This window comes from Anguilla anguilla, chromosome 13 (genome assembly GCF_013347855.1).
Source record: "Anguilla anguilla isolate fAngAng1 chromosome 13, fAngAng1.pri, whole genome shotgun sequence".
Taxonomy (NCBI): domain Eukaryota; kingdom Metazoa; phylum Chordata; class Actinopteri; order Anguilliformes; family Anguillidae; genus Anguilla; species Anguilla anguilla.
This window is the reverse complement of record NC_049213.1, coordinates 23,842,349-23,856,679: the sequence shown is the minus strand read 5'-3', so window position 1 is coordinate 23,856,679 and position 14,331 is coordinate 23,842,349. Positions and strand designations below refer to the sequence as shown.

General features: G+C 43.1%; 1 protein-coding gene across 1 annotated transcript in view; it reads right to left on the bottom strand.

The window, feature by feature from the left end:
- The window catches only part of syn2b (synapsin IIb), a 62,582-nt gene extending 50,855 nt beyond the window's left edge, over window positions 1-11,727 (bottom strand). The window contains exon 1 of the mRNA XM_035387035.1: window positions 11,077-11,727. Within this exon, the coding sequence (XP_035242926.1) occupies window positions 11,077-11,444 (368 nt within the window). The 5' untranslated portion in view covers window positions 11,445-11,727. The remainder of the gene's footprint in view (window positions 1-11,076) is intronic.
- Window positions 11,728-14,331: the final 2,604 nt, after the last annotated feature.

Here is a 14,331-nt window from a genome sequence, read left to right as displayed (position 1 = left end):
CAGGAACCAGAGGCCATCATCTCAGAAATAGAAACACAGAGGGTGGCAGTCTGCCCAAGACAGAAATGCCACATGGTCATCTAACCCCCCCTGCCCCTTTCATGAAATCAAAGATCTTTTGATTTAATAAAGCAAAGTTAATTTGCCCTTGCCCAGATTTTGGGCGTGTGTTTGTTTGCCTGTGTCGTGACTAACACAGCTCTTAATGCTCTTTCCTCTCTCCTCTCCCTCGCTCCACACCTTCTAATCGATGGCTCCATCTGGCTCCGCTAGGAGCGGCCGTCTCGCGCATCTCAGGCACGCTGCAGCCGAGAAGGGCCTCTGGGGGAAAGTCACGTGATCATTCCTAGTCGTTCGCTGTGCGTGTCCGCTCCCACTGCGCTGCCAGCACTGTGTCCTGACGAAGTAGCGCAGAGCAGCAACCACAGACGCTCGTCTTTTTTTATTTTCTTCAGACCCGCGTTTTACTGGGAACAGGTAACATTAGACGCGCTGGGCGAAACACAGAGCCTCCCTGTAGGAAGCAGAGGGGAAATTGAGTTACCCTCTTCCAGGATTCGGAGACCTGAAGTCAACCACCCTAATCGTGTTTGTTTCTGTGCCTCAGTAGGGCCCGTAATGTGAAAATAAGAGAGACTTTTCCCCCCAGATGGGTTTATTGGAAAGCTTCATTGTTCCTGTGCGTGTTTCTGTTCTTGGTTACAGTTTTATGGGACTAAGAATTTCACTGCTTTTCACTTGTTGTGGAAGTTGTGAAACAGCAACGGCTGTTTCCACCCCCTTCATGGTATGCCCCTTTCTTGGTTTTTTTGCACTATTTTAACACTTCTGTACCTGACTGAAGCTCAGACAGGTTTATCGAGGGGCGAGATTCCTCTTCTAGAAGAATCTTTCTGACTTGTTAAAGGCACACAATTACTTTTCACACCAAGAACAGCTCAAAGGGTTTGTTATGCTCTGTACCCCAGTGGAGCCCAGAATATAACAGCTGCAGTAATTTTCTCTCTGTTATTGAAAGAGCCATATTGGGTGGTACAAGAATAGACAGTTCTACATAAAATACAGAGGCCAGTAATAGTCTGGTCTAAATTCAGTTAAATCAATGGGTTTAATCACAGGGCATATGACCTCCTGAGGGTCTTCTCCAAACCCTCATTAACATTGAAAGGTGAAATGTTTCTGTTGTGAGGGGAGTGTACACTGTCCTCCTGAACATTATCATTAGCATAACCTAAACAGCATCATTAGCTGGTCCTTAAGAATGCCCTTTCAGTGATGAGAAAATGGTATGCATGACTGATAGAAAAACCTGCTTTCCTAAGAAATATGTCTGTGTGTGTGTGTGCTGAGTGTGTTTGTGGGAGCCAGGAGAGTGATGAATAGGTTGCACAGGACAGTCCCTTTAACTAAGGCTGTTTGAATGCACCCACACTGACTTATCTGCTGAGTGCAGTCACGCTTCCAGAGGAGGAGGGAGAGGCCAGATGCCTCCCAGTTAAATGGTTCTGCTGTGCTGCCGTTATTGATACTAGTGGGCTCATTTAACCCCAGTGGGATCAGTTTTGACTAAAGATAGCCTTCACACAAATCGCTTTGAGGAATCAGTTTTCAATTGGGTGTATTTTGTTATTGTGACACCCTTATTGGCATGAAAAGAATGGTTATTCTTCATCATTTAACATTTTTGCTTTATAAGTTAATGTGATTTCATTGTTTTTCAGTTTGATGCCATGCACAATACATATGTGTTTGGTTACAATCCTTAAGAGTGGAAAAATGGGTCTGTATGGATCATCATGCTAAGACACTGTTCCTGGTTGTGGGTGCACCCCACGATCTGGTATCCAATCCAGACTACCAGTACCTACCGTGCTTGGTAGCCCAACAGGGCAGCACATAATTGGGCACTGTATGGCCCAGCAAAGACCGGATTCAGTTGGCCGGGATGACCATGTCCCATTGTACACCAGCAACCCCTGCTGGTCTTTCATATGCCCACAGTCTGCTTGCCCAAGCTTCTGTGTGAAAAACTGGTAGTATAACTATATTTCTAAAGTGCTAAATACAATATCCAAAAATGTTCAAATAAAACCAGGCTGTTCTCTTTTGGTCATTTTAATCAATGTGGATTTATTTTGCCATGCTTACCTAAGTGAAACTGTGTAGCAGTACATTTTTCTAACCTGCTGTTCTGTTGAAGGTCTGCTTTTTCTACGCGCCATGGGGCTTTCTCCGCTTCGTCCATGAGCGATCGTCTCTGCTGACTCCACCACTCTACTAATTTAACGTGCCTTACCAAGTATGACCCAACGCCATATGTTCTATGCCATTAAAGCTTTACTGAGGGGCACTGTGTAACTGTGTGCACATCACTGATTCCTTTCTGAACAAACTAGCCTCTCAGATCGCCTCACAAATAGATTTGGAGACAAAACGAATAGGTTACTCAATTGATCTTTCTCATCCTTTGACCTGCCTGTAGCAAAAAAAATTAACTGAAAACAAACGGGGAGATCTAAAACCACTAATTGATACAATGGACAAGAAAACCAATAGCAGATACTCTAGTTAGTCCAGCCTTTAAGGCAGATTCATTCATATGCCTGGATGCTGTCTGAATTCCAAGGTAATTTTTTAGTTTGACTATGGCTCCTCTTCAAGTTGTTCATTCTTTTGAAAAATGATGTGAAGTATGACCTTTTTGTTTGTTTCTTGTTGTAGCAGTAGTGCATGTTGTAATAAGTTATAAATACATTTACCTGACTAAGTTATCGTAGGGCCTGACCCCTTAGACGTCATACTATAAAATACATGCCAGTTAGATTTATGTGTCAATGTCTGATACTCAAAATGTTTACAACACCATATTTCCAAAACAAATTTGCGTACCATCCACTGAAAACAACAATCCGTTCTGCCATTTAACTGAAAGGGTAATGCAGAGAACATTAATTTACTTGTACAATAACACAATACCAATTTCGTCATTCATTTGACTTGGGACTTACCCAGTATGACAGGAAAAAATGAGTGAAATAGCAACAATTACAGATGGCTTATAGCAAGGGACACATGAATATGAAATATTAGACTTTTGGGAAACATTTCAGACAAAGCGAGCCTCGCACTGCAGGACGATGGATGAAATCAGGGAAGGGGCTCGTAGAGCGAAAGGTATCATCCTTCACAGATGTCTTGACTGCTTACTCTGCCGGTATTGTCACAGGGCACAGGGCAGGATCACTGTCTGTGGCACTTCTTTCAGGTTTGATTTCAGTTTGTGCACAACCCTTTACTGCTTGTCAGAATCTTTAAATTTACTTCACACACAAACGAAGAGACAAGGACGCTATTTTCCGTTCCCTGATACCTCGTAAATGGTTCACCAGTTCATTAATACAAACTGCTTAAATTTAATTAACTGCTGTCATGAATGGCAACTGAAAAAGATACTGTAACACATACCTTTTTCAAAAAGCAGTTAGCGAAACCTTGGCATATTCCATTTTCAAGAGCAGCAAAGCCTGTTTTTTGACTTGCAGGCTTTGAAGTGAAGTATTTATTGTGCAGTAAAAAGATATGCACTTCACTGAAACTTGGGCTTAAGGTAAAAGAACAACACAGAATCAGAATCTGTTCATTCTACATTTCTCTGTTACTCTCCAAAAAATGAGGTTCTATTGTAACACTAATAGTTTCCTTTTAAGGTGAGTGAACCCCAGCAATGAGCTTAATTAAATACCATGGGCTAATTAAAGGCATTTTGTACAAAAAATTTAAATGGTCAAACTCCTCGCTTTACTCATTTTTGTATTCATTTAAAATAAAAAATGTTTGTATGTGTCTGAGGTTTTCTTTGCTAACCATTAAAGACAAACATGAGCCTAATTACTGTGTACAAAATATAATTAATGTTCCTAAATAGTAGTTATCCCCATGGCAACTATGAAACTGAAATAAAAGCATCCAGAAGATTTATGGATAAAGTGTAAGGTGACAAGCACTTTATAATGTTTCCTCAGCTTTACAGTGTCCTGTTGCACTCTGTGTTTCTGAAATGCATACAATAACTGCTGGTTGAAAATAATATTGGGTAGTTAGTGGGTGCAGCCATGAAGATTTTCAATGTGACTCGAAGTTCCTCATTCAGTCACCATCAGTATTCATATTGAAAAACCATGACTGCTGTATTAATGATAATAAGCATTACCGGCAATGCCACTTATTAAGACGGAAATCATGAAAAAGCACAGAAGCAACTTAACTGCTGGTGTTGCAATTAGAGAGTATTGTTTTCATTGCATAAAAACTGATTGCATCTGTGGAGGACGTCCCTGGGCACGTCCGGCACAATGCAGACGCACGTCGGCCATTCCGCTGACTATTTTTTCCTTCATTATTATAGACTCCATTTTGCGTCTGCTCAGATCAGAGATAAATAAATAAATAGATGCATTCTTGCATTATAACATCTCTAAGTCTAGTCTGGCTAGACCACAAAGGCTTCCTGGCCAACTGCCTGAAGTTTCATGAGAAGGGGGGAGGGTAAAGGTGGGGGTAGTGCGGGGGCGCTCCACTCGAAGCAATGATGTGCGATGCTATTGAAGGAAAGTTTAACTGTGTCTGACAGATTGAAAATGGATTAGCCATTTACTGGCTGTACATACGGGGTCCTGCTACAGTGCTGAGACAGGGTTTTTAATGCCATTGTAGCCAGATATTTATTCTCTGTGTCATACTGTTCAAGATATGTGACCAAGATGTCCTCTGACATGATAGACATAATGTACGATGGCATTTTCCAGTACAAGAAGTGATAATTAGCTGAAAGCTAATGTCACTCTGTCTTATTGTAATGACATTCATTTTAGAAAGGGTAATTTCATTTATTTAAAACTTTATTTTATTGTCAAACCTGAAGGCTGGATGCCGGTCTGTCAGATTTATTGGGCAGGATTGTATTGATCAAAGCAGAAATACAGCAGAAACTGCCAGGGAGCGAGATTAAAGGCAGCATCCAATAAGATAGTCCCACTATGTCTTCCTGGTTTCCATTCACTGGTGCTTTCATCTCTAATGTGTCTTGAAGTGAAATGCGACTGTGGTGAGCAGGATAAGGGGCAGCATCTCAAAAAGGCAGGCTCCACTGCCGGGCAGAGACGCAACCACATTAATCCATTCAGGAGATCTGATATGGTGCAGTTACAGCAAGACTAAACAAAATGCTAATTTGCTACATAGTTTTAAAAGCAGATGCTGGGTGGTGCACCTTGTGGTCCTGTAAGGCCATTAAGACTGCACAGACTCACAGTAAACACAGCAGTCTTTATCAGGTTATGATGTCATTACGGTCTAACAACCAGCTAATTATATTATGGCTGGTGCAGGGTGGAGCCTCCTGCCTGGACGCCATGGCAACACAGTGAGATCTGTATAGTCCCTGAAGATGAAATCATTGCCTCGCAGTGAATATACTGTGGTAAGGGTTCACTTGAGTTTTACTGTCTGTCTACACATTTGGTTCACTAAAGGACACTTGGATAAGTCTGGTCAATGGGATGTGCCATATGCTAGGGGCTGACACATGCAGAGTGGGTGGCACTGGGTGCCTGGGCGCTTGCCCCTTTTGCCCAGTGTGCCCCTTTGAGTTGATTTAAAAAAATAATATTTGTATTATTATTGTTGCTGTCATTCATTTTCATTCACTAATTTTGGTAAAAATATGTACTCTAAAATAACTAGTGTTGTAAAACGGTTGTTCTAGGTTGGCGTGCCCTTTTCTCACTTTGATCACCAGCCACTCAAAAGGTCTCTGTACAGCTCAGGTCAGGGGTCTTATTCACTCAATATGACTGCATTTCTGCTAGTGAACCTTTGACTTGACAGAGATTTATCATCTGTATAAGTACACCAATATCATTACATGTCTGTCAATACACATGCTATGATATAATTTTGGAGGCAGTACCTGTTAACTGAAATCAATTCAGAACAATCTGAGGCATTCCCATTTTACGTAAGTAGCATACACTAAAAAGGTATGTGGCAAACTGTGCTGTCCTAAATTGTGTGTCATTCATTTTGTCATGATGAATATTCTTGAAATAGAGAGTTACCAAAAATGACAAATCCAAGACATCAAAAACCTTGGTTTCTGCTATATGAAAATAATAATAATTTAGGGATTTTTCTGGTATAACAAATAGCTATACCTGACATGTTTCTCCTTAGAACCCAAAATAATTAATCCATGCCTGTCTTTCATCAAGGTTGGGTTGTAGCAATGCTATGCTATTCGCTGGTACAAAACATTTAACATTGCTGCTGGCATATACTGTATATATTATATTATATCCAGAATATAAGAAAAGCATTTTCTTTCTGTCACACTTTCTCTTTATGGGCTCGCCTCTAAATAATGAACAAAAATAGGATTTCTCCTTACACAGCACTGGATGGGCATTCTCCATCGTACCTTATTATTCCATATGTTTCTCCTCCCTATGATCTCAGATGGGCTCTTCCCCCAAATGCTAAATGTTAAAACAGGTGGCAGGACTCTGGCTACAGGTCACTATAATTATTGAATTACATGCTCTATCACAGGCAAAAATCAGGCTGTCTCAATATAGTATCTGAAGACACGCACACACACGCGCGCGCATGCACGCACGCACACACATTTTAGATTTTATTCTGGTTAAGATAAACATCCTAATTTTGTGCACTGCATTTATTCAAATTTTCTGTTCAGTTACTAAGATTCACATCAACATGCCGTCTTTGCAGAGGCCTGATCCATGATGTATGAAATGTAAACCTATCGCAGGCCTTCCATCAATTGCTTACTATACACAAGCCCGAAGGCCACATGCCTGTCTATCTTTTGTTTATGCAGCTTCACCATGTTTCCATATTCTACATTATAAAGGGCCATGGCTCTTCCTGAACTTTAAGCTCATTTGTATCAGTAACCCTTTCTACAGTATCCCTGTCTATATAAAGTGGGAAATTTGGAAAATAATAAAAGAAATGTATGACTTACACGTGACTATGCTGTCATTCTTGAACATTGAAATTATTTTAGTCAAGGTTAAAATAATTTTTTTGTGGCTGTAAAATACTTCATAGCATAAAGCTCTTTGAGCGCATCTCAGTGTTTTTAGGGCTCTGACCCTTGGTGATTTATTTCCTGCTTGCTTGGCTCTTCCTTTCACACCCACATAATGCCGTATCTCCTAGGGGCCAGGGCCGGCTTGAATATCGAAGATTATGTTTTCTCAAGTACTGAATGGCTGATTATGCCTGCAATCTGTTATAGTAGCGGAATCGCCGCTGGACTTGTGAATGCATCCCTGGTCTGCGGTCACGCCCGTTGCTTAGCAGGTTGGTTGCCTAATTTGCTTGCAAAGAACAGAGCAGTATCACCATCAGCCATTGACAGATGGGTTTGTGCTTCTGGGAGTGATTCATGCTGCCATCAAAGCATCCCAGCTTCCCTCACTGCCCTGCTCTGAGCATGCAGGCTACCTGCTTTATTAGTGTGGGTCTGGCACCAAGAGGACGGCAGAGAGACAGGCAGGCAGGATTAAACCACCTTCATCCCATGAACATTTTCTCAAACTAAGTAATCAATTCAGCTTGGCGTAAAAGCCCTTTTATAGCAGGCCATTCTTCAGCAATGGCAGTGTCTTTACATTAGGAGCCACTGACACAGGCCGGTCTTCAGGGAATACTGGGATTGGGGGAAAAGAGACTGACAGATGGACACACACGTCAGACGAGAAAAAACACCTCAGAACAAGCACCTCAGTCATTGGAAAGTATAAACTTTTTTAGAAATCCATGGTTTTCCATTTTGGGTTGTTGCTAAATAGTGGCATTTACATCCTGACACGTGAAATGAATTGTACTCATCAATATAATCCACAAGGAGAAACTAGAACATAGATATGCTTTTAATATTATTGTTTATCTCATTTAGCGAGATCATTATAGGTGTGTGTAACAAAGCCACCTGATAATTTGTTGATGGCTGTGAGGGAGTTTTCATTGCTGTAAGGTCAGATTAATTCTGATGTTTGATCCATCAAGTTAATTAGCTTCCGCCTTCATGACTACTAGACATAAATTAATCTCAAAGCCTATTACTGAGATTTCAGCACAAATATTTGTTTTTCAATTTTTAGTCAACAGTGTGAAAATAAGCTTCTTATTCTACAGACCAAGAAAGCGCTTAGAAAATTGATTCTAACTTTTTTCCACCATACTTCTGCAAGAACAAAATGATAAATACATCTGATATTAAACCTTAATTGAAACAGATGGCAGTTTGAAGAGAAAGGATCCCACAAATTCTTTTCTAGCCATTTTTCCATGCCGCCATATTTGTCAGGACATCATTTCACCACTGTTTAATGATGCATGTACCCGTTTGTTAACACTGGAGCAGATCATGCATTGTGCCTTTAGAAAGCACCAGACAGTTGACTGGAAGATTACAATGGGCCCCTTTCGTGCCACCATTCATTGGTGCATGGATGATGCCGGACAGGACAAGGTTAGGAGGATGATGCCTGCTTCCTCCAGGCTTTAATTAAGCAGGCAGCAAGAGGCAGCTGCTTATATTACAGGTAATTTTGCCAGTGTTGAATGAAAACCGCCCCCCCCCCCCATTCAAGCTCTGACTGGCATCCTTAATCATATCAAGATAACACACTGGCAGCTGAGCAGGGCATACCCTACATAGTCATTTTCTCACACATGCACACTCACACACAGACATGCACATACACAAACACACACGTACACACCCACGCACAAATGCACACACACACAGACAAACACAAACACACAGATGCACACATCCACACTCGCACACACGCACACACAGATATACACAAACACAAATACACACACGCACTCACCCACGCACGCACACACACAGCTGTGACTCCCCAGGGCGGTGCTTTGAATCGCGCTGTCTCTTCTCATCACTTAATCACGCTGTGGAATATGAGTGTTTTTCTCTCATGGCTACCTACGGAGGAGAGTCTCAAGGGCAGAGATAAAATAGGAGAATCCCGAATCCTCTCTCCTCAAATGGACCAGAAGAGGATTCCAAACTCCCTGTGTGCGATATTGTTGCACAATATGCAAATATGAGGTGAAGTGGCAAGCTTTGATTTTTTTTTTTCAGCGAGCAAGCAATTCTGTTGCACCTGACTGCAGTTGCATAACAGAGTGACTTCGCTTCAGAAAATGTCATCCTCGCTGTACAGCAGAAAGCACACAATGAGAGCATCAACACTTGGGAGGCTGAGCAATCCTGGTTGATAATGGGAGGGGAAAAACTGGACTCACGAATTGGCAGGGCGCACGAGAGACGTGATTTCTCTGCAGACGGTTATATAAGTGTCCGTTTGTGACACATGCACCGATTTCTAAACATCACTCAGGATGATATGAAGGAACTGCCCCTGCTCTCTACGCTTAAGCTCATTTCACCCTGCAACAGCCCCCATAAATCTCACCGCCATCATGAAAGGATAATAACTGCAAACAGTGTTTACTGTGGGACACAGCTTCCTGGCAGGAAGCAGAGCGATTGGACAGCGCTCGAATCCAGAATCCTTGCCATTTACGCTGTACACCGCTCAGAGCAACACATCCAGGATTCACGTCACGCTGCATTTCTAATGCAAGCACAGTGTCTGATTCTCCAGTGACTGAGTGGCTCATTTCACTCCACTGCGGATACAGTCCACACAAAAAATGACTGAATTCACAAATGGATTCTCCAAATATCTGAATGCATGTGACCAGCACAATATTTTTTCCTTCAACACGATAGACAGAAGGTGTGTTTATATTAATAATGCAGGCGGTGCATGGTAAACTGGCATTTAAGACAATAAACATGGACTGGCCAGCTTAGTCCAACTGCATAGAGCCAAAATAGGTGCACAGTCAGACTTAGTCTTAGTTAGAGGCCTTTAATAAAAGAGAAACACACAGGAGCAGTGTGAATACTGTAGGTCTTAAGTACTGGACAATAGAGAGTGTAATGCATTTATCCTACAGCTGCAATGAAATATTAACTACTGTATCCATGTAGTAATCTACAGTTTCATAACAGTCATTTTTTTGCATTTTATAAACCAGTGGAAGGAAATCTTGTCACTTTGTCTTTCAGTATCTACTGTTGTGCCTGATCATTTTTGAACGTGATTCTTGTTGTCATGCATCACAACAACAACAGCGCCCCCTCAGTCGAGGTCATGCACTCTGGAGTAGCCCAGCTCTCCCCAGCCTCCATTACCTTGGAAAACATGCACTTAAAAGCTCTGGCATTCAAATGGATTCTATCCAGGGAGAGATGATAAGGGGAAAAATCCAGAGTCAATAACCATTCAGAGAGGATGAGTAGTGGATAGGCACATCCCCCCATCTTTGTATTAATGACCTCACACACCTTCCAGTCAAAAAGCCTCCATCCATTCAGACTGAATAAGAAATATTTTTAGCCACGTCTCTAAAAGCACTGCAAAAGGAGGATGCACTCTTAGAGGCAAATAGGGGGAAAAATCTGAGCTCGGAATGGGTGCACTAGCTGTTCGATTTTTAAAAAACTCTCTTCATTTCAAGTCTGTTTTTGGCTCTAGGCCAATGCTCTATAATCTAAAATTATATTTAATTTATATACCTGTTACAGGAAAATGAAGCATGTAAAAAATTGTCTACATGCATTATCCTATTCATGCAATATTTAATGTATAAAAATTGCATTTGATAGTTGAGAACAAATTATATTGATATGAACTTTATGCATTTAAAAATTATGCCAGATCCATCAATGAAAATGCAATTCCAAGTCCAAAGTGCCGAAACAAAATTCTTCATTGTGGATCACAGGATGCTGTATTTCCCCCTATCCCTGATGACAGCCACCACTTTCTGGTTTTGCTGATAGGAGCCGAACCCAAACAGAGCTCTTCGTGTGCCCATGCAGGACAGACGGTGACACGCAGCGGGCGGCACGTCGGGGGTGAGGGGTTAGGAGCAGGCAGCACTCACCAGTCCTGTTGTGGCTCGTCGATGATCAGCAGGATCTTGAACTTCTTTGGCGTGGGAGCGGGCGTCTGCTCCACCAGCCCCGCCGAGGCGGCCGTCTGCTTCACCACATTGGTGATGGAGCTGAAGAAGCCCGTCCCGCTGGACTGGGCCGGCTGGGGCCTCCGTTCCGGCGCGGGGGAGATGGAGGGGGCCGGAGCCGGGGCCGGGGCCGGGGCCGGTGCTGGAGCCTGGCCGGCGGCGGCGGCGGTCGGGACGGCCGCCGGGGGAGGGGGTGGCGGAGGGTCGGGCCTCTGCAGGTCTGTCATGTACCCGTTGGGCAGGTTGGCGATGAAGCTGCTGTCAGACAGCCGTCTGCGCAGGAAGTTCATGGCTGCGGCCGGGTTCGGGGGCGTCCGGGTTCAGGAGGCGCGTGGTGGGGACGTCTGAACGTTTGTGCTCGTGTTTTCCGGAAGGGTCCGTCTCTCCCGCGGTGGCGGCAGTGGTGAAGAAGGCGAGCGAGAGGGCTTGCGATTCCTCTGAGCTGTGGATGCTGTGCGTTCCTCCTCTCCTTCGTCTGCTCCTTCTCTCCTCCTGTGACGATGACGCTCGCTCCCCGCTTAGCCAATCTGCCTCTGCTCCGACAGCCTCAGTGCCTGCAAGAGATGCTCTCTCTCCTCCCCTCGCCTCCCTCCCTCCCCTCCTCCCTCCCTTCCTCTCCCCAACCCCCCTCCCTCGCTCTACTACCTCACAGGCAACGTGGCTGTGTCGTATTGCAGCCAGTGAGGGTTTTCCAATGAATATGCAGCAGGCAGTATGTGAGGAAGGAGACTCCCCTGCACAGTAACCGTGGTTCCCCCCCAGCCCCCCTCCCTTTCCCCTCCTCTTCCCAGGGTGACCTCCACACACTGCTGTGTGAGGCTGCGCTGCTGTGTGGAAGGATAGGTGGAGTAAGCAGCCTGGAGACAGTGAATTAATGGGGCTCGCGTGAACAGAGGTGATCGTCAGCGCGAATCTCCGGGGGGGGGCCTTCTGTCTCCGGCTCCTCCCCCGAACGCCGTGTACTCCATTGATCCCTTTCCTTCTGCTCGCGCAACAACCATCACGATTTCACCCGCTTTACCAGCACACGCTGCTGATCACGGGACCTTTCCGCCATGTTTTCCACACGCGTGCCAGCTACCCCGCTCCTAATGAGCAGCAGCACAGGAAATATGCCGCCCTTCAGAGACGCTTTCTCCCGCACACAGATAATGAGGAGCTCTGGCTGCTGTAATGCTTCTGCTGCTACATAGTGTATGCAGTTTAGTATATGAATTTCAAGGTGCTACACCATACGGGGACCAACATTTGCAGGGGATTTCTGTTCCATTTCTTCCATATTACTAAACATCATTTCAGCAATAGTAGTTTTAGGCATGAAATTATCTTATCTCTGTGGTGTGCATCTAAACTCTGTGGTGTGGTGTGAATTTCCTAAAAATGTGGCTATACCTTATTATCTATTTTCATTTCAGAAATGCAAGCTTGCATGGCCATATGCAGCATAATCGGGATGATTAAACTAATTAACATCACCAGGTTCACATACATTTATTACCATTCAAACATTCATCACCTGAAACAAATGTGTAGTTTGAATTGAAGGGGAAAATCCACAAGCACAAACCAAATGATCTTGAAAGATTCTGTATGGGGGAATACAAGCCACGGCGTTGGTGATTTGAATCTGACCATGCAACCTTTGTTGTATGCCTCTCCCTCTCTCATCCCCGTTCTTCTGGTCTCTCTACACTGTCCTGTCCAATAAAGCTGAAAAGCCCATTAAAATATTTTTAAAAAATAAAAATAGTCGTATTTATGTCATACAACCTCAAAAGGGATGGAGCAACCAAGTGAGCAGAAGATCACAGTGGCCTAGCTGCCATATAGGATATGAGGGTGTGTAGATAGAAGAGAGGTGTTCCTTTGAATGCTAGATAAGCAAGAACAGATGTATAAACCTGGGGCAGGCAACCAGTGAAGAGAGAGGAGAGAACTATGCTTGTCTCAAGATTGAAAATGAGATGAATTCCCATATTATGGAAAAACATTGCTTATGCTGGGCAGGCTGCCAGTAGGGAACTGCAATAATCCAGGTGGTAACATATAAGAGCCTGGACTAAAGGAGGTGGGTTGGAATTAACAGATTAATTTGATGGTGCAGTGGTAGGAGAAACCATGCACAGAGAAGAATGAACATGGAAACTTGAGACCAGGAGGGGACCAGTTACTGCCCCCAGGGGAACTCCTGTAGAGAGTCTCAGTGTAGTTTAGAGTGGTCAGAGAGACAGAAAACACAGACCAGCTAAGGTTGGCAGAGCAATCTAATTTATGAGCCCCTTGAATGCATCCGAGAGGTCAGAAAAGGTCACAGCTGAGGAGAGTAGGATCTGGCAGAATGAAATGCTCCAGTGCAATGAGGGCAGTCTCAGTAGAGCGACCGGGCCTCAAGCCAGGATGGCTGAGGAAGGCTTGGGGGTCCATTCTCAAAGAAAACGTTCTTGCAATTTATTAAAGCCTCGATGCTCAAGAGGATTATTGCCGTAAATATAATATTTAAATGATCATGTTTACATATTATCAAAATAAATGCCATTTATTATTTACACATTGATGTCTTTTCCACATTATGACTAAATTTGGCCAAGATGACAATGATAGCTTTATAAACAGCTAAATAAATACCTAATAAACAAATTCTTGACGTTCCTCTTGGGAAAAATAAAGTTATTCTAATCTATTCTGTTCTATGTGGCCTTGTTTAGTTCTCTCTATCTTTCAGTCACAATCATTATAATATTCTGCAACCAGACATTCCGTTTACTTCCATTTCAATTTTAAAACATTCACATAATGTTTTGCACCTCTTGAAAATGTCACAGCCTTTTCAGTGACTGGTTCTTCATGTTTCACTGGTAGGACGCTGTTAACATAGGGTTAATTAGAATGGAAAGACAAACATTCTCTGTCACAAGCGAGCACAAGTGTGGAGGAGATTAGATTATTAGATGCTCTTGGCACACTGTACCATCCAAAACAGCTGAGAGTATTAGACACATTCTGTCCCAATTTGGTTTTTAAAACTTAGATGTTAAAGATCTCATCAAAATTGACAAAAGGGGTCATATTCTATTCTGACTTTTAATCAATGAGCAAACTAATCTGAATGGCCAATATCATTTCCATTTACTTTTCATTATGCATAAACCTCATCAGTTATTTTTGTATTTTTTACAT